We start from the raw sequence: 27,997 nt of genomic DNA, 5'->3' as shown, positions 1-27,997 counted from the left end.
TTCAAAATGGTTATGGTGAGTTATCCCTAAGAGTTAGACATATACTATCTCGGACTTTTTTGCACATCTTTTTAAAGCGTACAATACTGTGGTACATTATTTTGATCTATCTCATAGGGTTCAGCCAGCGTTTGCAATATTAGCGCAAAAAAATGTGTTTATTTACGACATCACATTAGAAACCTCTAAAACTATCAGTGTTCCTCTACTATATTATGCGTGTATTATACATATAAACCTTCCTCTTAAATCACTATATCTATGAAAAAAAAATGCATTAAAATCAGATGCGTAGTTTTAAAGATCTAAGCAGACAGACAGTGGCAGCGACTTGGCGCGTCTAAAGTAATAAAACACCGTAATAACCGTAACCAAAGTAATATCCCACAGCTGGGCATAGGCCTCTTTCTCCATGTAGGAAAAGGTCCGGACCTTAATCCGAATTACTAATACCTTTTTTTACAATAATGCAGGTATTGTACAAAAAAAAAAAACATTAAAACTGAGTTTGCTCGCAAACGGAATAAAAAACGACTTCAGACATACGCAGATAGTCGATAAAACATTTAATTAAATATGAATTTTTAAGGACAACTCAAAAAGTATTCGTCAGATGTCGATCAAATTTAAATGGAACCCAAATGACAAGCACCAAATTTCGATAAAAAAAATTATCAAAATCGGTATACCTAGTAAAAAGTTAAGAGATATAAAAAAAAAAAAAAACAGAATTGAGAGCCTCCTTTCTGTTAGTTGATTAATATAAAAATACAAAGAATCAATAAATATTTGTTACAAAAGTTAACCCTGGCCTATAACTATGACAATCTGCCTTATTATTATAGTACACTATTATAGCTGACCCCGCAAACATTGTTTTGCCATATATTTTATTAATCTTCTCAATCCCCCCCCCCCCCCCTTATAACTTAGGGGAATGAAAAATAGATGTTGGCCGATTTTCAGACCTACCCGATATGCACACATAATTTCATGAGAATTGGTCAAGCCCTTTCAGAGGAGTTTAACTACAAACACCGCGACATGAGAATTTTATATATTAGGTAAAAGGTGTCGCAGTATTGAACTAGAAGTTATATAAAAAGGCGTGAAGTTCAATCCTTATGAATGGGTTCTACAGAATGAAAAGAGGTTTTATTAGTAAAAAAAAAACTTTTTCTCTTACAATAAATACATAAAAAAAAAACTAATCTTAATCATAATTTAACACTATATTTTTTTTTTTTATTAAAATGCCATATGATGTTTTTAAAATTATTAATTCATATAATTATCATATTGTGTTTATAGAAAGCTATATTGAAATTTTTAATGAATAATCTAGATTAGTGAGATAGAAAATTCAATTTAGTTGGTAATGTGTTTGATTTTCTAAGATTAGGTAAATTTTAACTGAATATTGTATATGTATATTCCACTGACTAATTGAAATTTAAAACAGGAAATCACTTGTTTGTGACTCCCTGCACACGGCAAACATTTGTATTGGCCACACAGATGTATGCCGTGCTCTGGGCATTTGTGCTTGTGTATTGTTTCCGGACCCCCGACACATGAATTTAATCCTAGTAGGGGCCAAGTGGCGAACAAAAGATAGTGATACTAGTATAGTGGGACTAAGAAAAGCGATAATTTACACCGAGACACACACAGTTTACTTTACTGACGGTTGGTAATAAAAGAAATTTTCAAAATCAAATTTTTTAAATAAACACAATTGTATCTTTTTAATAAAAACTTTATAGCCATAATATCACTATATCATATTAAGACTCATATGTTTTATATGAAAACAACATATTTATGAAAGATGCCTTACATAAAAAGGGAAGCCATTGTAACGGAAATTTATACCACAGATGAAACTACGAAGTATGTATATAACCTTATATGTTTTTTTTTTGTCTGATAAAATTATACAAACTTTTTTGAATATATAAATATTTATTTTGAATTTTACATACTTGAGACAAACAACATACGCTCAGCTACTGACGCAAATGTGTTAAAATTTATTTTATACTAGATACTCCTTATCTTTCAATGTCAATGTAAATTTTGAAACAAGAAAATGGGGAAAAAATACGTTTTTACCTGATTTCAAAAACAGAAGAGGTTCAAAATTCGATTGTGTTATTTTATTTTATTTCTGGAGGTACCAATTTTGAAGGCACTTTTTTTAATCGTAAGAAGGTGCTTGTCACATGATCTCGCTTAAATTCGATTGAGATATATCAAGTACTTTTTGAGTTATCGCTAATAATACATATTTAATTGACTGTTTTACCAACTAGCTATGTCGATATAATTGAATTTAGTTTCTTTCATTTGTGAGTAAACACAATTATTTTTATTAGTTCTCGTCATTAAGAACTATCATGGTTTGACATTGACTCGTCCAAGGAATACTATAGTAACGTACCTCAAGGTATTTTCTATCTGTTTAACGAAAACTACTCATAAATTACCACTTTTAGTATTATATTTTTAATGTAATTACACTTGTAATTTATTTCAAATATTTTAGTAATGTAAAATAATAAAAAAAAATATTTGCACTTTTTCTTTACGAGCTTCATTAAGCCTATGATGAACTAAATTGATGTAGTATTCCCTGAGGGCGACAAAATTTAATAAGAAAAATTTGTAAAATTATTTTTTACAAATTACTAATACTTTATATTTTATGAAGACCGCTAAAAAAGTATTTTTAATTGTATTTGTTTTATGAATTGTAAGAAGACTTGTTTCTACGAGTCATTTGTTACCTGAAATAAAGTTTTATTAATTTTTATTTAAAAAAGATATTGTAGAAATTTTTCAAACGTTTTAGCAGACATTTTTGAGTAACTGTACACACTAAGAACCAAATTTTATCAGTTAATAACACTGATAAAGTGTTACCAAACAAACAATGAAGCTTATTAGAAAGAGTTATTACAGTATTAAGTAATGCAAATAGTTACACGACAAAGAAATAGAAAATGAGTTGTGTGGGTGTTTATATAATTAATAAACTTTACTTTAACAAATTATAGAATAAATAAATTAATAGAAATATGTTTATCTCATACAAATATTTAAAATTCTAGCTTCTGCCCGTGACTTTGTCCACATGTAATAGTTACTTTGGGGTAACTCTAATTTTAACTCTCGACTTATTCGTCTTAGCGTGATGATATGTGCCTATAACCTTCCTCGATAAATGAGCTATCCAACACTGAAAGAATTTGTTCATATCGGACCAGTAGTTCCTGAGATTATTGCGTTCAAGTAAACAAACAAACTCTTCAGCTTAATAATATTTACTATAGATAAACAATAGTAATGAAAGAACAGAACTGATACTGTCCTACAACAAAAAGGTTGGATTATTATCTAACACACTCTGTAGGTTAATAGGTAATTTAACAAGAGAATGTATAGTTATAAAGCAATTATGACAACGACCACAACCAACTGCTTTTTATATTCTCTGTGAAACTTTGTGGATACCCAAAATAAAGTAGAACCCAAAACTAATCTTTGTTTAATAATTAAAATACGTTATGTAAATACTCTGCGTTTCAAATTAAGTATCAAATATTTGTTATACTAATAATGTTACTATAATGACATGATATATACCTATGATATCTTGTAATTATCAAATGAAACACATATAAGCAGAAATTAAGTTCACAGAGATAAAGTTAGGGTACTGTGCCAATGTACAGTAAGTAAGCATTTAGCAAATGATAATAAGGTCGTTTCGTAATCAAAACAATTGGCGATTAACGATATAGCTCGTTAACACAGTGCGTCAGATTAAAAGTAGGGATTTTTTAATCAAATAATATAGAGACATATTGTCGGCCTTGGATCACGTGTTAACAACAATAATAAATTCGTTTCTCAGTAATATCCACAACTCCGCATATATGCAAACAAAAGTACTCACAGCAAAAACTTAAAATATACAAACAAGTTCTCCGTCTAGACGTTTGAACGGTATAAACTGAATGTTTGTAATTTAGCACAACACAAAGAATTTTTATTGAGCACCTCGTTTAAATGGAATAAAAAAAGAAACATTAACTAAAACTACGACTGATTCTGATTCACACTTCAGAAAAATCAACTCAATCTCAAAGTAAATGTCATTGGGGGAACGTTTAGAAACATAGTCTCACATTAATCATACGCTCTGACACTTTATTCTTTATAATATATTTTTTCTTTCTTTTAGATCAAATATTCTTTCATTGTAATTATGTAGCTATATTGTTATAAATAATATATGTTTAAAAATATTCAGACAAGATTTCACCCGAGTGAAACAAATTAATGAAATTTACCATCGAAACTTGGTATTGGAACGTTCCGCACGTGCTTTAACGTTTTGGATTTTACAACAGCCAAAATTACTTATTATTTTAATAATGACTACGTAATGATACATTTTTTGTATGTTTTTCTACATAAATTTGTGGAAATAATTTTTTTTTAATAATTAAGTAGTAAAAATGTTACTAAAGTAAATTTTTAAAGAACATCAAAAGCGCCTGTATGTGATAATTAGCACGACTTTTGAATTAAGTCGTAGCTATGTATCATTCATAAGGTGAAATATTCTTTAAATATTTGGTATTATGAGGCGCTGTACGAAAATAATTATTCTGGAAGTCTTAATATTTTGGTCGGCACGGATTTTATCATTTTATAATGGATACAGGACAGAAAATATTTTCTGATACTTTCAAATTTATTCCAATAGGATTATAGTGATCTTCATAGTCTAAGCGCATTTTCAACAGACAGATTTGATTAACTTTCTATCTAATTAGTAGCTATGTTATCCAGACCATTCCAGTGGCGTAGTATGCTTTTGCTGTCCAGAGCCCACCGAAAATTTGGCGCCCTACCAATTTATACACATTGCAGATGCTATTTGGAATTATCTTTTCTGTCAATTAAAAAAATCGTGTTGATTTTACCGACCTCCTTTCGTGTGCCACTCGGGGTCATAGCCCCTCCGGTACCCACCTCGATACGCCACTGGATAATTCCGAAATTTTTGACAATGACCCTGCTAACGCTTGAGTATCTAGGCTGATCTTTAGGACATTTCATAAATTCTCTTTAGAATTCGTATTCTTTAACGAATATAAAATAATCTGTCGAGGGTTAGCATTATGCTTATTTACAACTCGATTTCCTTAGTTTTTCAATGTGCTAACTGTTAGGTACTATTATTAGTTTTCCGTTTGCTTTTAAACCTCACACATAGGTTCTTAAAATTATTTTGTTTCAGACTCGTCATTCTATAAATAGTTACCTATATAATACATTTATGATTCTTATAAAATCAAAGTTTTAGACTTCTTATTGCAAGATAACAATCCGAAGAGAAAAAGAAGCAAAAATAAGAAATAAGTATTTCAAAAAGTTTAAACATTTCAGCGAATACATATAAAAATTCATCGGGGATTTGTACTTGATGTGTCAAAAAATATGATGGCTCCATAAAAAGTGTAAAAAATAGCACTAGCTTAGTCAATATGTATACGTATACTAGCTGACCCCGCAAACGTTATTTTGCCTCCCCCTTATAACTTAGGGGAATAAAAAATAGATGTTGGGCAATTCTCAGACCTACCCGATATGCACACAAAATTTAATAAATTTTGTTAACCCTCTTCCCCCCCCCCCCCCCCCATTATAACTTAGGGGTATGAAAAATAGATGTTGTTTGATTCCCAGACCTACCCGATATGCACACAAAATTTTATGAGAATCGGTCAAGATGTTTCGGGGGAGTTTAACTACAAACACCGCGACACGAGAATTTTATATATAAGATTGTTAGTACATTCTTTTCAAATCAAAGTAACAAACTATAACTAAAATGTCTTATTATAGTTTCATATATTAATCTCCTTCGACTATTCTCCATTCTTCGTCACAATAGCGAAATTATAACGAATGAATGATGGTTTTAGGTAATAGGACGGTACTCATAAAACGAATTTTTTGGATGACGACTAGTTAAATTATAAGTAAAAGTTTATTTCAATAACAACTTTATACTTGGTTATTTTTAACCGACTTCCAAAAAAGGAGGAGGTTCTCAATTCGACTGTATTTATTTTTATTTTTTTTATTTTCGTCTGTACAAAGGTGGTGTGTGCTAATTGGTCCCATTTAAATTTATTTGAGATCTAACAACTACTTTTCGAGCTATATCTAATAATGCGTTTTTACTTGACGCTTTTTTCGTCGACCTACGTTGTATTATACCACATAACTTTCTACTGGATATAATAATAATAATAATAATAATATATTCTTTATTGTACACCAAAATATAAACAAACAGTAGTAATTACAAAAAAAAAAAAGATGTACAAAGGCGATCTTATCGCTGAAGAGCGATTTCTTCCAGATAACCTTTGGGCACAGGACATGATATAGTAGTGACGGATAGGAAGTGTACAATATTCTTAAGGATGAATAAAAATAGTGTATGATAGATTCATTAATTCATACAAATACACATATAAGTACAAATATCCATACATAAATAATCAAAATAGTATTAATATACGAGTATAAATGTAAAATATATATTGATAATATAAAATATGCATGTTAAAATTCTGAATATTATTATATGTTAAGGGACATATAGTACTTCTTTAGACGTTTCTTAAAACAAGCTGGAGTAGAAGCACGTCTTATTGAAAGCGGAAGAGAATTCCAAAGGCGGACAGCTTTAGCAGTGAAGGAATTAGAATAGAAGGAGGATTTATGGGAAGGAACTTTTAGAAGTAAATTGGAATCAGATCTAAGGGATCGCTCATGGGAATTGCAAAGATACGTGAACCGTTCTTTAAGATATTGAGGGGCATCAGGATTGAAAAGTACACAGTAAAGTAGGGAAAGTACATGAGTATTCCTGCGAAAACGAATCGGGAGCCACTTGAGTTTCTTGCGGAAATCGGAGACGTGGTCGTATTTGCGAAGCCCAAATACGAACCTTATACAAAGATTCTGGAGTCGCTCAAGCTTATTAAGTTGCTCCTCTGTAAGATCTAAGAAACATGCATCTGCATAGTCAAGAATCGGTAAAAGGAGTGATTGGGCTAGTGCAATTTTAGTAGGCAAAGGAAGAAAGAACTGAAGACGACGAAGTGACCCTACGGATGCAAATATCTTTCTACTAAGTTCTGTTAATTGAGGTGACCAGGAGAGAAACTGATCTAGAGTTACTCCCAAATTCTTAACATTCTTGCTGTAGTTCAGAATTGTATTGTTAAATACTATAGGTGGTATAAGTGACCAGTCTATACAACTAATCAACTTTGGACTACCCACAATAATGACCTGGGACTTTGAAGGATTGACTTTTAACCCGAACGAGTTGCTCCATTTGTGAATGTTATTTAAGTCATTATTAAGTTGATTGATACCTGAGGGTAAGTCAGCCAGCTTAGAATGGGTATAAATTTGAAGATCGTCCGCATACAGGTGGTAGAGAGAAGAAATGTTTTTGCTGATTGAATTAATAAATAAAGAAAATAGGAGAGGAGACAACACGCCACCTTGCGGTACGCCGGCAACGACGTTAGCCCAGTCAGAGTAAGTATCTTGAACTCGCAACCGTTGCCGGCGCCCATACAAGTAACTGTGAAACCAATCAATGACCGGTGGAGATATATTAAAGGAACGCAAGACAGAAAGCAAAATATCGAAATCCACAGTGTTGAAGGCATTACTGAAGTCAAGTAATGCCAACACCGTAAGACTTCGGTTATCCATAGCATGTCTAATGTCGTCAGAAATTTTGACAAGAGCAGTAACCGTGCTATGACCCCTCCGAAAGCCGGATTGGAAAGGATTTAAGAGGTTGTTCGAGGAAAGGAATGATGTTAGCTGTTGATGTACAAGACGCTCTAAAACCTTGGACAAGAAAGGTAGGATGGAGATGGGGCGAAATTCGGAAAACTCAGATGGATTAGGTTTTTTGGGTAAGGGAATTACTAGAGCGTCTTTCCAGCAGGAAGGAAAAGTACTGGAAGAGAAGGATTCGTTAAATATGTGTGTTATGATAGGAATGATGTGATCAATGATAGGGATAATCATTTTACGACTGACGGCGTCACAGCCCACTGCGCTAGAACAAACTGCTAGTACGTTCTCCTTAACACCACACTCGGATAATTGATAAAAATTAAAGGGAGAAAATTCATATACTGATACTGATAGGATATACTGATTTTGATAATTCTTTTTTTTGTTGGAAAGGAGATATCCCAAGTTTAGTATCATGATAAGGAAACCAGGATCTGATGATGGGATCCCAGAGAAATTGATGGAAATTCTTGAAAATCCGTAATAACTTTTTACTGGGTGTACCGATTTTGATAATTCTTTTTTTGTTAGAAAGGGGATATCCCTGGTTTGGTACCATGATAAGAAAACCAGGATCTGATGATGGGATCTCAGAGAAATCGAGGGAACTTCTTGAAAATACGCAATAACTTTTTACTGGGTGTACCGATTTTAATAATTTTTAATTTAATCGAAAGCTGATGTTTGTCATGTGGTCACATATAAATTTTATTGAGATCTGATAACTACTTTTTGAGTAATCTTTGATAACGCGCAGTTACTTGACTATTTTTTCGTCGATCTACGTTGTATTACTTGTCGATGTAATTGAAGTGGGTTTTTTTTTCGTTTGCGAGCAAACACAATTATTTTCGTCGATCTACGTTGTATTACTCGTCGATGTAATTGAAGTCGGTTTTTTTTTTCGTTTGAGAGCAAACACAATTATTACGACAAGAGAGACGTAATTATACCATGACGTAACACAACCTTAGCCCCTTGTTTTGCTATCACACTCTCCTAAAATTTTCTGCACATTTTTATCAGCGCAGCGATCAGATATTTTTACGGCTGTGTAAATTTATCTTTTTTATAAAATTAGTTATTTCATACAAAATTTTACATATTATCATTGATAAATAATTAGTACATGAAGATATCGTTTTCGTATATCAGGAATGATTTATTCTTTAAACCCATGCGAATACATAGGTGTTTTTTGTACATTCTAATCAATGAGTTTAGAATAATTAATTATTAATTTTTTGACATATTTTATTTAAAAATAAAATGGTAAGTATTGATTATTTTTTTATTTTTTATTTAGTTTGTTTGGCTTATTTCAATATTTTTTTAAACGTGATCTCACGGTTTATATTTGTTTTAGCCTTATGAAAATAGTTAAGAAAAAGTCAAAGCCTGTTAGTAGTTTTTTAAAAATCCATAAATTAATTTTTATTTAAATTTTTCTTTGAGTAATTACTATTTAAGTTTTTAATATATGGATAAAATTTAAGCTGACGAGATGAGAATGTATAAAATAATTACTAAGTTTTGAAATTAGAACTTTATTAAAGTCCGTTAATACAATGAAGATTTTTATAAGAATTTATTTTATAATGTTCAATATAACAATAAGTATCAAAATAAAGTTAAAAATTTTAGTAATATTTTCTGTTTTAAGGAGGGACTGCTTATAAATGTCTCAAAGTTATTATCTCTCAGTTTTATTACACAATATTGAGAAATTAAAGACTTCTAGATTTATATCTAACACCAATCAAACGTAAACCTAAAATCGCTTGAAGTATATAGGGTTACTTTTCCAACTAAGGTTACGCTTCTAAGCCTACAATTATCGAGTAGGTTATTATTTCTTGATTGGTTTAATGGCTTTCAGTTGTGCCAAAGTTATTATTTCTTGGACGTGTAAGCGTTTTTTTTCGTGTTAAAATGTCATGCGCGTTGGTATGGAAATATTCGTAAATCATAGCATTTACAGCTATTTTTTATATTATCGTTCTCTTTGTCATTCCAAAAAAAAATTGCTATAATTTTCGGCAATTAATCATGTTTGCCTCTCTTTTTTTTAAAAAAACGTCACAATTACTCTACATAAATTATATAGCATTTTATAGATAATTGCTTACACTACCGGCATCCACAACTGAAAAATTTAAACTTTTTAAAAAGGAAGGTTAGGTACGTTTTAAGAAGAAGGAAGACTATTTTTTTCCTCAAATCTACGCGGGTGAAACCGCAGGGCCCAGTTAGTTATCTCAATAATTAACATGAGTTTAATTGTAAATTTTGAAACAGATGCGCGTTGATGCATTTTGCAGTGACTCTGCTTTCTTCTGCGATGGTTGTTGGCTCGATCCCTTTCCCCAATAAGGATGTATTACATACTCATTTATTAAACGTATGTCTATTTGTCCAAAAATGTATGTCTTGCTATATAAACCGGTTGTTAACTTAAAATAATTATAAACTTACCTTCCTTACAAAGGCTTAAGTATTATCATCCGTGGAAAATTTAATGGATGGAGCTCCAAGAAAAATCCTACTTATATAAAATTAATATTTTTCTCAAAATTTTGGTAAAAATGTTAGGTCACTTCTAAGGAAGCAGCGTCTCGAGCCGGGGGTTCTGTCAGGCTGGGGGCCCGTGGAAGTTTTGCCAGTTCTGCCACCCACTACTTCCTTAGGAACAGACAATCGTGGTACGATATTGACCATATTATAATAAAATTTTAGGAAAAAGAAATCAAACAAAATACAGATGACGTCGGCCTGGCATTGGAAACAATAATAAAACATGTCGGAGAATTAGGATTGTATCAGGGTCTACTCTTCCTGATTATGATGCCCTTTGGTATGGTGTGGTCGTTCGTTTACTTCGGGCAGATGTTTATAACAGCTACACCGCAGGAACATTGGTGCCGAGTTCCGGAGTTGGAAGGACTTAGTGTGGATATGAGGTTAGTTTCAGCCAAAAATGATCTAAATTACCTTGATGGTAAGATTATTTGGAATTACTCGTAGCAGTGACTCGTGGTTTTAGTTACAGTTTGTGTGTGAACAAAACGATGTGAATATGATTTCACCACAGTTGTTCATTCAGTGCTCCTTTTCTAAAAGATGATTCAAGACACTTACACTGTTTTAAGTTAACCAGCATCTGACTTCTTGGAGTGAGTTCAGACAGATAATTTTCTAAAAATAAAATTGCTTAGTTTCTTTAGCAGTTATAGAAACTCCTAAAATTCATTTTTATTCATTTTTAATATTAAAATAGTTTTTGTAATATTAAAATAGTCGCTTTTCACTAAATGCATATGGATGTATACACGGTACATATAACAAAATAACATTTTTTACAATTTTGCCTATCTGTCTGTCTGTTTGTTCCGGCTAATCTCTGAAACGGCTAGACCGATTTAGACGAAAGTTTCACTGGCAGATAGCCGATATAGTAAGGAGTAACTTAGGCTACTTTTATTTTTAGAAAATTGCACAATAGCGGGGTGGCCTCGCTCACAACAAGGCCACCGTAACTGGGAAAGTACCTACTTCAACCGTACCGAATACTGCTTTCAATAGTGTTGTTTTCCTATTGTAAGTAAAATAATCAGAGTTCATTCAGAGACAATCGTAGGGAACATCTAAACTACTTTGAAAAAATAGCCCGATAACATGTAAAGAATATTCATTTATGTATCATTCCATTGAATCAAATGATTAAAATGATGATACGATCAAATAAATTCTTCAGCCTTGTACTACTAGGAGACTACTGTTACTAGGAGAGTACTGTTCTTTGTTTTTGCTCTATGGTTGTATTACTAGGAGAGAGGTATGGATGTAAATAAAGCAATAAAATTTGAATTAAACCGAATATTTGTTACAGGAGGCTACTGTCTATTCCAAAAACATCAGATAACGGATACGAACAATGTGCAATGTTTGATCGGAATTGGACGCAAGTATTAGAAACTTTGTCGCCTCCAGATCCAGCCACTCCGACCATTTCTTGTTCGAAAGGTTGGGATTTCTTGTTTGAGGATATACCGTATTCTACTATTGTTAATGAGGTCAGTATGATATAGTAAATACTAATAAGTAATTATTTTGTTATTTTTGTAAAAACCTTTAGACAATCTTGTGCTACCCAAATCTCTCGCTTTTGAGTTTAAAAATGAGTTTAAGGAACAACACTTGTAGTATTTGATTTATATTAATACTAGCTGTGTCCGCGACTTCATCCGCGTGGAATTAAACAAAAAAGTTATTTTTTCCCCGTTTTTATCCCGTTAGTAAAAAACCACTTAGATATAAGCAAAGATATGTCCAGGTGATAGTTTTACACCAATATACTTCTAAATAATCACTTTTTGTTGTTTAAGCGAGAATGGGTTTGTGATAACGCTGACTTGGTACCGTGGTCACAATCTATTAGTTTCGTGGGGTCTATTGTCGGTGGAATTATATGTGGAATTTTGGCCGATAGATATGGACGTTTGCCTGCTCTCATGCGTGAGTACCTAATTTTTGTAATACAAATAGGTCGGTTAACAAGCGTACGGCTCATCTGATGGTAAGCGATTATCATAGCTTATACGAGTAGACATCTATGCTGTGTGGTTATGGCAGTAAAGAATATAGCCACCCCCTCTCTTCCCGTGGGTGTCGTAAGAGGCGACTAACTTTGTAATTTAAAAAGCCGATCGATGGCGGGATAACCATCTGCTGGCTCTGAAATACACAGGCCGAAGACGGGCAGCAGCGTCTTTGGTGCGGCAAAGCCAGCCCTGCGGTCACCAATCCACCTGTCCAGTGTAGTGTCTATGGGCAACACACATGAGTTCACGACATTTTTGGCGCGAACTTGTAGAGCCTATGTCTAGCAGTGGACTGCGACAGGTTGAAGTGATGATGATGATGATGATGATGATAGACATCTGCAACAACAGAAACATCGCAAACGCACTGCCGGCCCTACTCTCGACCCTCCCCAGGAGCTGTGAGTGCCTTCCTCACCACAGGAACATAATAGTGCTTGAGAACAGTGTTATTAAGCTGTCATTTTCTGTAAGGTTTGTCGTACTTCCCCAGACTAGCTGTTTCAGATTTTGAGCAGGATTTTTCTGCTACCTCAATACAATTATTAAGTATAATTAGCCTATACTTTTTGTATTTCAAAAACATATAATTCATTTTATGTAAAGGTACAGAAGATTAAAGAATAATGATCTTGAATCCTATGCCTAAAAGTTTATTTGTAAGTCAATATTTTTTTAATTAGTTCTAAATGATTAAATCTCAGTGATGTACGTGTATTCGGAATATGCTCCTTAATATTATGTTTGTCAATCGTGATTGTTGATAAAGTTTTAAATAATTATCCAACGTAACCATGCAACCAAGGCTTTTGATATATATTTTCTTGTTTCATCAACTTTAATTTATAAAAAAATAGCTTTCTTGTAAAGAACGAATTGTGGAAATCAGTTTGATCAAAGTGTTGGAAGTTTGGCATTAATCTACTAATAATCTTGTTTCGTTTTTCTTAATATATCTAGCAACCACATTATTAGAGTAAATGTAGAACCTTAAGATTATTTTCAGTGGCCAACATTTTGGGATGTATCGGGGGCGTCGCGACTATATTTACAAACGAGTTTTGGGACTTTGCCATATGCAGGTTTATTGTGGGAATGGCGTGCGACAGTTGTTTTTTGATGATTTATATACTTGGTTAGTATTGACTTGATTTCACATTTGTTCTAAATAATCATTTTTAAATTTATTTAATTTGAATTTGGCATAATTTACAACCTTAATATTTTAAATACAAAATAAGAATAAAAACCAAGCATAAACAAAATGTAAATAGTAAGTAATAATGTAAATAGTAATCTTTATTTTATATGAAATATATAAACAAATGCTCTATTGTTTATTTTGCTGATTTAAAAACAAATGTTCACACTCATTGCCATTTCCAAAAATTCTTTGTTGTTCGAAAACACAGGAAACACCTATCTATATATACGCCTAGACCTTGACAAAAATCTGAATGGTCTATACAGACATATTCGTAATGAGCGGTGATCGAAACGACTGTTTGCGCAACAGACCATTGCTGCGATCACAGCGCATATCTAGCATCAAATATTAATCCTGATTACAAAATATGATTTTCAATGATCGTTTTTCAGTGTTGGAATACGTGGGTACAAAATATCGCTCTTTGGTAGCTAACATGTCTATAGCTATGTATTTTGGTGGCGGATGCTTAGTGCTACCCTGGCTTGCTTTGGGGATATCCGACTGGAAGAATTTATCGTTGGTGATGGCTTTGCCGATGCTGTTAGTTCTTACTACACCGTTCGTGGTCCCTGAAAGCACAAGGTGAATTGTATTTACAACTATAGCAATGAATAGATTTTCTTACAATAAAAGCGGTAAACGGCATTGCTAATTATATCTGCATTATTGTAAATATATTTAAATGACTACCTACTTTACACGTTCCTTGTTAACCGACTTGAATAACTGTGTTTGCTCGCAAACGATAAAAACCCGACTTCAATTACATCGAAGAGTAATACAACGTAGATCGACGAAAAAATAGTCAATTAACTACGCGTTATCAAAGATTACTCAAAAAGTAGTCATCAGATCTCGATAAAATTTATATGTGACTACATGATAAACATCAACTTTCGATTAAATTAAAAATTATCAAAATCGGTACACCCAGTAAAAAGTTATTGCGGATTTTCGAGAGATTCCCTCGATTTCTCTGGGATCCCATTATCAGATCCTGGTTTTCTTATCATGGTACTAAACTAGGGATATTCCCTTTCCAACGAAAAAAGAATTATTAAAATCGGTATATCCAGTAGAAAGTTATGCGGTATAATACAACGTAGGTCGACGAAAAAAGCGTCAAGTAAAAACGCATTATTAGATATAACTCGAAAAGTAGTGGTTAGATCTCAAATAAATTTAAATGGGACCAAATGACACACACCACCTTTCAATCAACAGAAAATTGTCGAACTCGGTCCACCCGGTCAAAAGTTCTGATGTAACATACATAAAAAAAATACAGTCGAATTGAGAACCTCCTCTTTTTTTGGAAGTCGGTTAAAAAAGAGGGAGTTAAATTCGACTGTATTTTTTTATGTATGTTACATCAGAACTTTTGACTGAGTGGACCGATTTCGATGATTTTTGACGTGATAACGTCATATAAAAATCGATGAACACCAGCTCCATGCACGAAAAAGGTGGCATGTCAGAGCTAGCAGTTCGAAATAATTTAGCTTTAATATTTCAATTCAATTCATTTTTTTATCGATAGGTGGTGCGTATCATATGGTCCCATTTAAATTTAATTAAGATCTGAAAAGTACTTTTTGAGTTATGGCTAATAATGGGTATTTACATGATTTTATTTTCGTTGACCTACGTTGTATTATACCGCGTAACTTTTTTCTGGGTGTACTCATTTTGATGGTTTTTTTAATTAATCAAAAGCTGATACTAGTCTTGTAGACTCATTTAAAAATCGAGATCTAACGACTAATTGTTGAGTAATCTTTGATAACGCGTATTTACTTGACTATTTTTTCGTCCACCTACGTTGTATCCCTTGTTGATGTGATTGAAGTCAGTTTTTTTTTTCATTTTAGATGGTTGCTAAGCAAAGGTAAAATAGATAAAGCCGTGAAGATTTTAAGGAAATTTGAAAGAATCAATAAATCAAAGATACCAGAAGATGTTTTGGAGAAATTTATTGTAAGTGCCTCTTAATTGTGAAATTCTAGAAGAAAAATAAACATCGATTAATATTAATAGATATAGAATATATCTATAAGTATATTATTATTATTTTCACTTGTTTCCTTTCCTTTTCCTGGAATATTTAAATAATTGAACCGCTTGTGGAAGTAAATTGCTTCATCGAGATAAAAATTCAATTTATTTGTAAAAATATACACAACAAACTTACAAACAACGGCTCTTGCTACTAAAGTAAAACTCTGTGTCGAGTGTTCGGAAACACTCAACACAATGCTAGTCGCTTTTACTTCTTAATTTACTTGTTGTCAATTACATTAAGTATTTGAAATAATAATATTTGGATCAATCAAAATTATCTGAACACACACACACACACTTCAGCCTAATACAGTCCACTGCTGGACATACGCCTCCACAAGTTCGCGCCAAAAATGACGTGAAAGGTAGTAGTGGAACTGTGTTATTCCTTAGTCGCCTCTTACGACACCCACGAGAAACGAATGGGTGGCTATATTCTAACTACCGTAACCACACAACAATTACCTGAAGCCTAAGCCTAACTCTAAAGGTTACTACGATTGCTTTGATCATGTATACAGTAATTAATTTTTTTTTGTTCCAAAGTCTGTAGCGAATAAAACTCAAGAAAAAGATGAAGGCATGCTGATGATATTCAAGACTCCTTCCTTACGAGTGATGGTGCTATTCCTGATATTTGCGTTCGTTGGCGTGGCGCTGATGTTCGATAGCCTCGTTAGACTGTCGGAGAATCTTGGCCTGGACTTCTTTGTTACCTTCACCGTAACGTCGGCTACAGAAATACCATCTATCATAATTCTGGTGCTGTTACTTGACAGGTGACATAACTCTTGTTAAAGAATTAAAGTTAAAGAGGATCGCACAGTTAAAAAAAATGCACTCAGTAGAGATGTCCACGTAGGCATTTAGTATGTCAGTATTATGAAACCCAAAAATTTTAGATAAATTAATCTTCAGAATTACCAGCCAAAGACGAAGGTAATTCAGCCTAATAAAAATTAAATAAAAAAAACCCACAGCTGGAAAAATCCTTCTTTCACAATTATAGTGTCGTGTTTAGTACTACGTAGTTCTGTCAAATTTATGTAGCTGTTCTTTTCTTGCTATTTTGATATCTATATTGAAGTTATACTTCTTTTGGGGCGTAAGGGAAAATGATGAGAGTACATTTTTACGATTCGCTCACACCGTGACAAAAACCAACACCCTGAAGTAAGCTAGTCAACGAAGAAGAAGTTAGCAACGTGAAGTTAGCTAGCCAATGAAGTGTAACTTTTTACGTGCGTACATAAGTAGTATACACATACTTATTTATTTTGTTTTTTTTTTAGGATAGCTTACAGCTTATTATAAATATAAGTGATACAGAATAGAAATAAAAAAATTAATGCTATGCTATTGTATATTGATTTATGATGACATATATATTATATTATTTGATGATATTCGTCAATTTACTTGCAAATTTAATTTTGTATATTCGTAATTTTATGATCTACATTATTTTACAACTCACTTCCTCACTTCAGCCTATCGCAGTCCACTGCTGGACATAGGCCTATAGTCATAGGGAAATTGACATTTTTATCTATATATGTATTATTCCAATTAGCTCCGTAGTGAGGTTATATATTTCTTTTATGTCACTAGGTCGGCAAACAAGCGTACGGCTCACCTGATGGTAAGCGATTACCGTATAATTATAAGACACCTGCAACACCAGAAGCATCGCAAGCGCGTTGCCGACCCAATCCCCAATCCCCCCAGGAGCTCTCGTCACCTTACTCACCAACAGGAACACAATACTGCTTGAAAACAGTATTATTTTGCTGTGATCTTCTGCAAGGTCGAGGTACTACCCCAGTCGGGCTGCTCCATATTTTGAGCAGGAAATTCCTGCTGTGCCCTACCTTAAAAGTATATTAGTTAAAGTATAGTAGTTATATGTAGTTAATTGAAAACCGCAGGAAAGTACAGTGACCTTCTAAAAAATTCGCGTTTAGGTTACTATTACGTTAGGTTAAATTTATCAAATATTTCTTTTATTCTTGAATATTCGCCAAGATTAAAGCACTAATATCTACAAAAATTAGTGAAATGAAAAAATCTCATGTATTATAACAAATATTTAAATATACTATTTTTTTTTATATTTTAGGCTAGGTCGTCGATGGTTCGTCATGGGTCCCATGGTACTGTCTGGAGTGCTTTGTTTGATAACCGCTTTTATTCCCCGAGGTTTTATTTATTATTATTATATTTTATTTTGTATTTGTTGTATTATCGATTCCATCAAATATTTCCTTTTGAAATCATAACAAAGTTTGAATAAAAACAATTGAAAATACAATTACAACAAAAAGCTTTATTGATCGTAGTTTTGTATTTCTGTATTTCTAAAATATTCGTGTATTGCAACAAGCTATGTCTTTCAAATAGTTTTAATTAAGGTGACAGTTTAGAAATCGAAGTCAAGAACTCTTCCTGAAATATTAATTTTACCATGTATTTCAATGTCGGTAGTTCATATTATAATTAAACTACTAGGGCTGGATCAATTTTTTTTTACGCAACTCATCTGCATAGTGAGGTATCTGTTATGACATCTGGAGCCTCAATCACTTTTTTTATGACTTGGTCTGCAAACAAGCGTACTGTCCACATTATGGCAAGCGGTTACCGTACCGTACCGCAAGCTCCTTGCCGACCCTTCCCAGAAGCTCTGGCTACCTTACTTAACACAGGAAAATAACACTAACAGTACTAATAGTACTTCAGATAGTGTTGTGTTTTTATAAGTCATAAGACTAATGATGGTAAGCGGTCACAATAGCCTATAAGACGCCTGCAACATCAGAAGCATTGTAAACGCGTTGTTGGCCCTCAGTAGTAGCTCTGGTCACCTCTCTCACCACAGGTACATAACACTGCTTAAGAGCAGTAACATTTAGCTGTGATCTTCTGTAGAGTTGAGGGACTTCCCCAGTCCTGCTGCTTCAGATTTTAAGCAGCAAGTTTCTCGCTGTTTGGGAAGTTTGAAGTAGAATAAAAAAAAACAGGCTATGCTTTAACTGGAAGTTGCTATAGGGAAGTACCTTGACCTTACAGAAGATTACAGTTAAATAGAACTGCTTTTAAGCAGTGTGTTGTTCCTGTGGTGAGTAAAGTATCCAGAGCTCCTAGGAGGGATTGGGAGTTCGATTAGCAATGTGCTTGTGATAGTTCTGATGTTGTAGGTGTCTATAAGCTACGACAATCACTTACCATCAAGTAGCCGTATGCTCTCTTGCCGACCTAGTTGTATATAAAAAAAAATCACCGGCATCTGAATCCCAGTTCAAGCTAGGTTAGTTGAGTCACAGTGTGTCTCCAGTGCGATGTGTGGTGTGCAGGCGTGGCGTCGGTGGCGCTGGCGGTGACGGCGCGCTTCCTCACGAACATGTCGTACGGCGCGGTGACCCAGTGGGCGCCCGAGCTGCTGCCCACCGCCGCGCGCGCCTCGGGCGCCTCCGCCGTGCACCTCAGCACCTTCGCCGCGCTCGTGCTCTCGCCCTTCATCATACACTCGGTGACTGCGCTTACTTGCATCAGAGCTAATAGTTGCCCATTATGTCTAATCTTAAGTATCAGGGTCTTTCACGTGACTTAACGTACTTTACCCTGCGGTCACCAACCCACCTGCCCGACTTGGTGAATACAATACAATACAATACAAATATACTTTATTGTACAACCAAAAACAATACAAATAACATAAAAGGAAAAGAAACAAGCGAGAAATAATAATAATAATAACAAAAAAGGAATGTACAAAAGGCGGTCTTATCGCTAAAGAGCGATCTCTTCCAGACAACCTTTAGAAAAAGGACATGAATATGGGCAAAAGACATGGGTTCACGCCATTTTTAGCGTGTTAGCTAAAATGATGATGCTGAACGTATTTTAATGAAAAAAAAACCCCTGAAAAATTACCCTTTTAGGCATAGCCGAAGTTAGACGCTCAGAAGTTAGACACAGGTTAATATTAATATTTTTCAATATCTATTGATATTATGTGTTTTTCATCAATAAATAAGTCGATCAAGGACGAATTAGAAAACAAAATGCTTAAAGAATTAAATGTAGTTACTTTGTGTCACACACATATGCTGATTTCATCCGTGTTATATCATTTAACTTACTCATCTTATCTTATCTTATACTATTAAACGAGCAATTCTTGTATATATATATCTATATAATCTGAATCTCGGAAACGGCTCCAACGATTTTCATGAAATTTAGTATGCAGGGAATTTCGGGGGAGATAAATAAATCTAGCTAGGATTCATTTTTAGAAAATGTCGTTTTATCCCTGTTTTTAGGCAATGAAAAAATGGCTACAATATCGTCAGAATAAGAAGGTAAATTTCGCATCTGTCAGTAAAGTTGTAGTAGCTCAGGGGAAATCGGCCGATCGCGCTCGCCCGAAAAGATCATGGTTCGAATCCTCAAGTTTTCCAGATCAGATTATCGTTTATTTTTCTTTTTTTTTCTAAAAAAATAAAATCGAAAAATATTATTCATATTTTATCAATATGTAATTCGTATTTAAATATGATTTTCAAAAAACACTATTTATTAAAAATACCGAGCTAAGCTCGGTCACCCAGGTCCTACATATATTATACATAATATACATATATCTATTTTTATTATCTATAATCTATAATAATATATATAAACGCGAAAGGTCATTCATCACGAAATCTCCGAAACTATAACACCTACAAACTTGAAATTTGGCAGGTAGGCTCCTTATAAGACGTAGGCATCCGTTAAGAACGGATTTTACGAAACTCTACCCCTAAGGGGGTGAAATGGGGGTTGCAAGTTTGTATGAACGTCCTATGATTTTAAAGTACGAGACTTGAAATTTAAAATGTATGCTCTATAGATGATGAGAAGGTGTTCAAATAATATATCTTTAGAAATCAACTCCCTTTTGGGGTTGAATCGGGGGATGGTAGGTTGACTCACTCATCACGAAATCTCCGAAACTATAACACCTACAAACTTGAAATTTAGCAGGAAGGCTCCTTATAGAGTGTAAACATCCGCTAAGAACGGATTTTACGAAATGCAACCCCTAAAGGGATAAAACGGGGGTTGGAAGTTTGTATGAAAGTCCCATAATTTTGAAGTAAGAGACTTGAAATTTAAAATGTATGCCTTATAGATAATGAGAAGGTGTCCAAATAATCTATCTTTAGAAATCAACTCCCTTTTCGGGTTAAAACGGGGGATGGTAGGTTTACTCACTCACCACGAAATCTCCGAAACTATAACACCTAAAAACTTGAAATTTGGCAGATAGACTCCTTATAGGGCGTAAACATTCGCTAAGAACGGGTTTTACGAAATTCGACCCCTAGAGGGGTAAAACGGGGGTTGGAAGTTTGTATGAAAGTCCTATGTTTTTGAAGTAAACGACTTGAAATTTAAAATGTATGCTCCATAGATGGTGAGGAGGTCTCTAAACAATGTATCTTTAGAAATCAACTCCCTTTCGGGGTTAAAACGGGGGATGGTACATTGACTCATTCATCACGAAATCTCCGAAACTATAACAGCTACAAATTTGACGTTTGATAGGTAGGTTCCTTATAGAGCGTAAACATCCGTTAAGAACAAATTTTACGAAACTCGACCCCTAAGGGCATAAAACGGGGGTTGGAAGTTTGTACGAAAGTCATATGTTTTTGAAGTAAGAGACTTGAAATTTAAAGTGTATGCTCTATAGATGGTGAGGAGGTGTCCAAATAATACATCGTAATCTATATATATAAAAGAGAAAGGTCACTGACTCACTCATCACGAGAACCCAAAAACAGCTGGAAGGTCCATCCATCTAGGATGGATAAAGATGAAATTTGGCAGGGAGGTAGATTATAGTTAGTAGATAATAGTAGTAGAGTAGAGAGATTTAGCGATATTCCACCGCTAAGGGGGTTTAATTGGGGTTGATAGTTTGTATGAAACATATACAGCCTGAAAATAAAACTAAAAATGTGGTGTATAGAGAGGTTTTATAAAAACAAGTATTAAATTACACTAAATTGTGCCTTTTAAAAAGTTACTCAGTGTGATAAGCATTTCAAGTGACTGAAATAAAAAAAATGCGTTAAACATCTTAATAGTAATGCATATCTTCATAGCCACGCGGATGTAATCGCGGGCAACAGTTAGTGTATTATAAAACAAAGTCCCCAAAAGTGTATGTGATTTTCATGCGGTTCAAGAGGAAAGTTTACGGAACGGCTAAGCCGATTATAATGAGAGTTTAACTGGAAGTGTGCCGGGAAAACTTTGTGACACACTGATTTCAACGCGGGCGAAGCCGCGGGCACAGCTAGTTTAATATATTCTTCATTAGAAACTTGTATAGGTGTAGGCACTATAATATATGTATGACAACAACTTATCTGGCTACATATTAAAACAATGTCAGACGAATTGATTATTTATTTTACGTTTTTAATATTGTAAGTAATTTGTTACGAACACCTGTTAATAAAATTTGACGATCTTCTAAATACCGTTGTTGCTCACTTTTATTATATTTATCTTAATTAATGTTTTTGACGTTAGTTTGTTTTAATTTTACATTTCATAATTTAGTTTCTGATAAGAATTTCTGAATTTAATCTCGAATAATCATTACTGTATGCTACATGGACAATTTTTAATTTGACTTATTTCGATGTTGACGATATTCTTAGTAACTTAAGGACAAAAGTAGGCAATTATATAGATCTCGATGTTTACTTTATTAATTTTGTATTTGTTGTTGTCTACTTGTTGACGTGTTTACTTATGAATAAATAAATAAATAAATAATCTGATTGAGTACAATAATTCATTCACAATTGGATCAAATCACTGTAGATAAAGCCTTATGCTTTAAATATTTTAAATTTGAAAGAGATTCACATAAGAAGTTAGCCTTCGGAAACTGAGAACCCCGCTTTGACGTTTTCAGGATCGCGTATGGGAGGGTCTGTCGCTGATCATAGTGGGGGTGGTGGGGGTGGCGGGCGGTTGCATGGCACTCGTACTGCCCGAGACGAAGGGTCGTCGCATGCCGCAGACTATAGACGACTGGACAAACCTCGCCGCGACCTCCTGCTTCGCTAAGTGAGTCATTTGAATTACACACACACACACACACACACACACACACATCAGCCTATCGCAGTCCACCGCTGGGCACAGGCGTAGGCCTGACAAGCTCATGTGCTCTGTCCATAGTCATTACGCTGGACAGGCGAGTTGATGACCGCAGGGCTGGCTTTGTCGCACCGAAGGCGCTGCCCATCTTCACAGCCTGTGTATTTCAAAAAGAGGGGGTGGCTATATTCTTTACTGCCGTAATCACACAGCAGCACTTGAATTAAGGCTGTGTAAATAAATACCTCAGCCTTACAGGAGATCACAACTAGATATTACTGCTCTTAAGCAGTGTTATGTTTCTGTGGTGAGAGAGATGTCCAGAGAGATCCTTCTGGTGTTGCAGGTGTCTTATAGGCTACGGAACCGCTTAGGCGCTTACCATCATTACGCTTATTTGCTGACCTACAAAAAAACATGCTTTCGAATCTGCTACATTTGTTTACAGTTCGATACAGTATCTTAGTTTCGAATATTATATATAGACAAATCATATAAAAATATTATAAATAGTAGTGTCATGTCGGGCTATTTTGATCGCCTAAAATTAATAAAAAAAAGTTGCCAATTGTACCGTAGCCGTTCTTATACGACTTATCTGTGAATCGCTACTCATTGTAAAGTTGACTACAATTAGACCTGTTTTTAATGTAAATTCAGTGCCTACTTCCTGTTAACATGTTTTTGTTATAAAATTTCGTGCAACATCCTGTGTTTTCGTGGAAAACCGTTTTACAATTGGTTTTGTGAAATGATTTTACGCTATTATGAAAACTATAATATTTTAAATTATTTATCTGAATTAATAATTATAAAAAAGGATCACTCTCAATGGCTCCTAGTAAGATATTAATCTGGTGTCAAGAGTTCGAAAACTGCACCATAATAAACGCTCAGACAACGACAACCATCACTAGGGCCCATAGATTACCTAAATTTGTTTATATGGCCAATACTGCCAATCTTTTCGGATGTCCAGTGTTGGGTCCGTTTCTGGCGACATCACCGTCAAATTTACTGAAAAAGACATTGTCACGGTTATATCATCTATGAAGAGAGGTAAGTCACCCGGCCATGACGGTCTCAGCATTGAGCATTTGCAAAGTGCAGGTGTACACCTGCCTCGAATTTTAGCTATGTTTTTCAACCTTTGTATAAGTCACTGCTATTTACCTGAAGATCTTATGTATACTGTGGTAGTACCAATTGTGAAAAATAAAACTGGGGATGCATCTGATATTAATAACTATCGGCCAATATCTCTGGCGGCAATCATGGCCAAGATACTGGACAGTTTGCTTGACAAACAATTACTTAAAAATGTTAATCTTGAGGATAATCAGTTCGGCTTTAGACCGGGTCTATCCACAGAGAGTGCAATTTTATGTCTTAAGCAGACTGTCCAGTATTATACTAGCAGATGCACACCCGTAATTGCCTGTTTTTAGACCTGTCTAGGGCGTTCGACTTGGTTGATTACGGGGTTTTGTAGCAGAAGATTCATCATGAAACCACATTACCACTTGAAATAATCAATGTCTTTGGTTATTGGTACAATAACCAACTCAACAGTGTAAAGTGGGGGGAAACATTTTCAAATGTTTACCGGTTGGAATGCGGAGTGAGGCAGTTAGGCCTGAGCTCGCCTCGTCTTTTTAACCTATATATGAATCATCTGATCAATGACTTTAGTAACAGTAGCATTGGGTGTCATGTAGACGGAGTAAACATCAATAATATTAGCTATGCAGATGAAATGGTGTTGCTGAGCCCATCAGTCAGTGCATTAAGATGATTACTGTCTATATGTGAAGTATATGCTGAAGCTCAGGAACTCAAGTACAATGCCAAGAAAAGCGTAATTATGGTTTTTAAGGCAGGTGCAAAGGGCTATAAAACCATACCTGAGGTATCGCTCTGCGGATCACCGCTACTTAGGGTGACCAGCTTTAAGTACTTGGGTCATTGGGTAACCGAAAACTTAGGCGATAATAAGGATATAGACAGGGAGCGAAGGTCACTGTCAGTTCGCTGCAACATTCTGGCTCGCAGATTTGCACGTTGTACAGAAGATGTCAAAATAATTCTTTTTAAAGCCTTCTGCCAATCATTTTATACGTGCAGTCTGTGGACCAGCTATGGCTTGCGTGCTTACAGTGACCTCCGTGTACAATACAATAATGCGTTCAGGATACTGTTGGGGCTGCCGTGGCGCTGTAGTGCCTCACTGATGTTCGCGGAAAGGCGCGTCGATAACTTTAAAGCCATCGTGCGCAAGAGGTGCGCGTCATTACTTAAGCGTTTCCGCGGCAGCCACAATAGTATTCTGAAAGTGTTTGTAGATCGATGGGAGAGTTCAATGCTGCGAAATTGGATAAAGCTCCATGTAATTTGAATAGTATAATAGTAATGTAATAGAATGTAAATACAAAAATGTTGTTATTTTAAATTTTCTGTACTAACACTGGGTTATAAGAAACATTGTTACTAACACTATATGGGCTAGTCCTGAAATAAATGTTATTGTTATTATTATTATTATAATAATACAAACATTTGTCACGTGCGCTGATCGAATCGGGGTAGAAAACTCCGGCAAAAGTTTTTACAGATCTTTCTGCAAATAAAAATAAAATTTAAGAAAAATATATAACGAAATTGCATAATAGCGTCCAAAAAATATTTAGCTCAATTGAGATATTTTTACCATTTCAAACATAGATATAGTAAAAAAAAGTAGATAATGCGCGGCCTTTGTTGTTAGTGAAGCCACAAAACTCGGCTCCTTCAAGTAAATACACGCGCTCACGCACACATATGCATCAAACTACGCTCATTTTCGTTAGTATGTCACGAGGCTTCATACAGTAACTTTGCTTGTAAAATGCCGTCTTGTGTGATTAAATGGTGCAAAAACAATACCAAAGTAAACAAAAAATCTGAAGGAATATCGTTTCACACGTAAGTACATATAAAACTTTAAATTTATTGTTATTCCAAAATAATATTGAGGTTATTCTGAACTTATAATTTCAATGTCACGAAATGACGTACCACGGAAGTGTTGCCAGTAGTTCTTTTTTTCAATACCCCAAAATGTGGGTAAGTAAATTGTACGCAATCAGAAAAATAATTAAGTAAAAAGTAGACATAGTTATTGTTTTTTTTCTCGTGTTATTTTATGTTACATAAATTGAAAATAAAAAAATCAAAATATATTTATGAATTATTAACTCGTTTGTTTTATGTTTTAACTTTTTACAATTTTTGAGTAAACTAGGTACCCATATTTTACTATCAAATTTCATGGTTTTAGGTTTCCAACGAATATTTTAATAAGAGGTGAATGGGTAGCGGCTGTAAGACTGAGAAAATGACCACAATTATGCTGGCCATGCGCATAAAGTCAATTTAATACGATTAGTGATTGAAAAATATTTGAACATAAGACTACATCATATTAGTAAAATTCAAACAATGACGATGACTCTGAGTTCTAAGCGACAAAAATTTTAAAAACTTATACAACATAAAGGATTCTAGGTTTAAGAAAAATAGTTAAAAAAAACCGACTGCAAACTGAAAAGAGATAAACAGAGGGGATAGGAAGTGTCCATTCATACGATTATCTTACGAATATATATTTTTTATTATTCTACCGATTTTTTGTTTTATTTTTAGTAAATTTATTTAAAACTATAAACAGGTTTTTATTTTCACATACCCATTTTACCTATATTAAATTAATTGTTTAATAAAAATTTTAGGGACTTTTTTTAAAAGGTGTCAACACTTCATTCACTCACACATCTTTAAAAAAGTGACTTCAGTTTTCTGTTCTAGGTGCGTTATCTACCTTTTTTTACTTGATCTATGATTTCAAAGTTATTGAAGAGTAGTCATGAGAAATTATCAGTCTTTCACATCAGAGAGGACAGTGCGTTGTACACCGGCTATTTAATTTGGCATGGTTTGCTTTTAAAATCGTCATTGACCTTTTCGAGGAAGTTGTCACTGCAACAACAAAAGTTCGCTGGTTAGCGTTAATTGCATTTTTTGTATGTTAAAAAACTCGTTTACTGTCACAAGTGATTATTTATGGAATGAATTCGGGACCGTAACGAAATGTAATTTGTTAACTGGGTTATTTTAGTGCGTTTTTTGTTTTTGTGGATAAATATACGGACGTTTTGTAGGGTTCTAGTCGTTTCTTTTAGACGATAAATTAGCTTAGTCATCTATACTAATATTATAAAGTGGAAAGATTTGATTGTTCGTTTGCATTGAATACGCTCCGAAACCACTGAACCGATTTGAAAAATTCTTTCACTGTTGGAAATTTACACTATCCGCGAGTGATATAGGTTATATTATATTTTCAAAGAATTATGTGGTGTCATGGGACACCAGGTAGCAACGAAGTTCCTTCGGATTGTATAGAAGCAACACAATTTGAAAGAAAAAAAATGTTGAATTTTATATATATTTTCTAGTTTTTGATTTTTTTAAATTTTGTTGGTGGTTTTAATTAAATACATAAAAGTATTTAGGAAATTTAGTATTTTAGAAAATAATAAATACCGTAAAATAAAATAAATCAAACAAAATAATAATAATAATAATAATAATAATTCAAACTATTAAGTGAAATAAAAAAACATGTGTCTTTATCTATTTTTGTCGATAGTATAAAATTACATAAATAATTTAAAAAAGAGTTTACTAGTAATATTTTAGTTTTACAAACGTCATATTATAGATACAGTCGTGTGACTGATATTACGTCACATAGTGTTGCTTTTAGAAGTGTTGTGTTTATATAAAGTCTGATAGTCAGAGCTTCTAAAGAAGCTTGGGATGGTAGAGTCAGTAACGTACCTGCGAAGCTTCTATAACATTCTGTAACCGGTTATAATTGAGTAGACCATTAGCTTGTAAAAAAATAATAATTATATGCTATTTCTTTTCCAGGAAACGTGTTGAAGCCGACAAAACCGAAATCACATGATATTCGGCGAAATTAAAGCCTATTTGTAAATAA

At 33.9% G+C, this 27,997-nt stretch overlaps 1 protein-coding gene across 1 annotated transcript; it reads left to right on the top strand.

Moving 5' to 3' along the window:
- The first annotated feature begins 6 nt into the window (after positions 1–6).
- LOC123667120 (carcinine transporter-like) lies at positions 7–27,997 on the top strand. The gene is made up of 12 exons (XM_045601099.1): positions 7–15; positions 10,651–10,874; positions 11,804–11,987; positions 12,300–12,429; positions 13,522–13,650; positions 14,115–14,307; positions 15,597–15,702; positions 16,333–16,565; positions 17,906–17,985; positions 19,140–19,315; positions 22,769–22,923; positions 27,928–27,997. The coding sequence occupies exons 1-12, from the start codon at positions 7–9 to the stop codon at positions 27,962–27,964; spliced, it is 1,656 nt and encodes a 551-aa protein (XP_045457055.1). The 3' UTR covers positions 27,965–27,997.

This window comes from Melitaea cinxia, chromosome 2 (assembly GCF_905220565.1).
Source record: "Melitaea cinxia chromosome 2, ilMelCinx1.1, whole genome shotgun sequence".
Classification (NCBI taxonomy): Eukaryota; Metazoa; Arthropoda; class Insecta; order Lepidoptera; family Nymphalidae; genus Melitaea; species Melitaea cinxia.
This window is presented reverse-complemented; position numbering and strand designations above follow the sequence as displayed.

What these genes read in the sequence shown, in the direction of transcription:
- LOC123667120 (XM_045601099.1), top strand. An exon ending in GGACTTAGTGTGGATATGAG is followed by an intron (nt 10,875 to 11,803) that starts GTTAGTTTCAGC and finishes TATTTGTTACAG; the next exon opens with GAGGCTACTGTCTATTCCAA. An exon ending in TTTGATGATTTATATACTTG is followed by an intron (nt 13,651 to 14,114) that starts GTTAGTATTGAC and finishes ATCGTTTTTCAG; the next exon opens with TGTTGGAATACGTGGGTACA.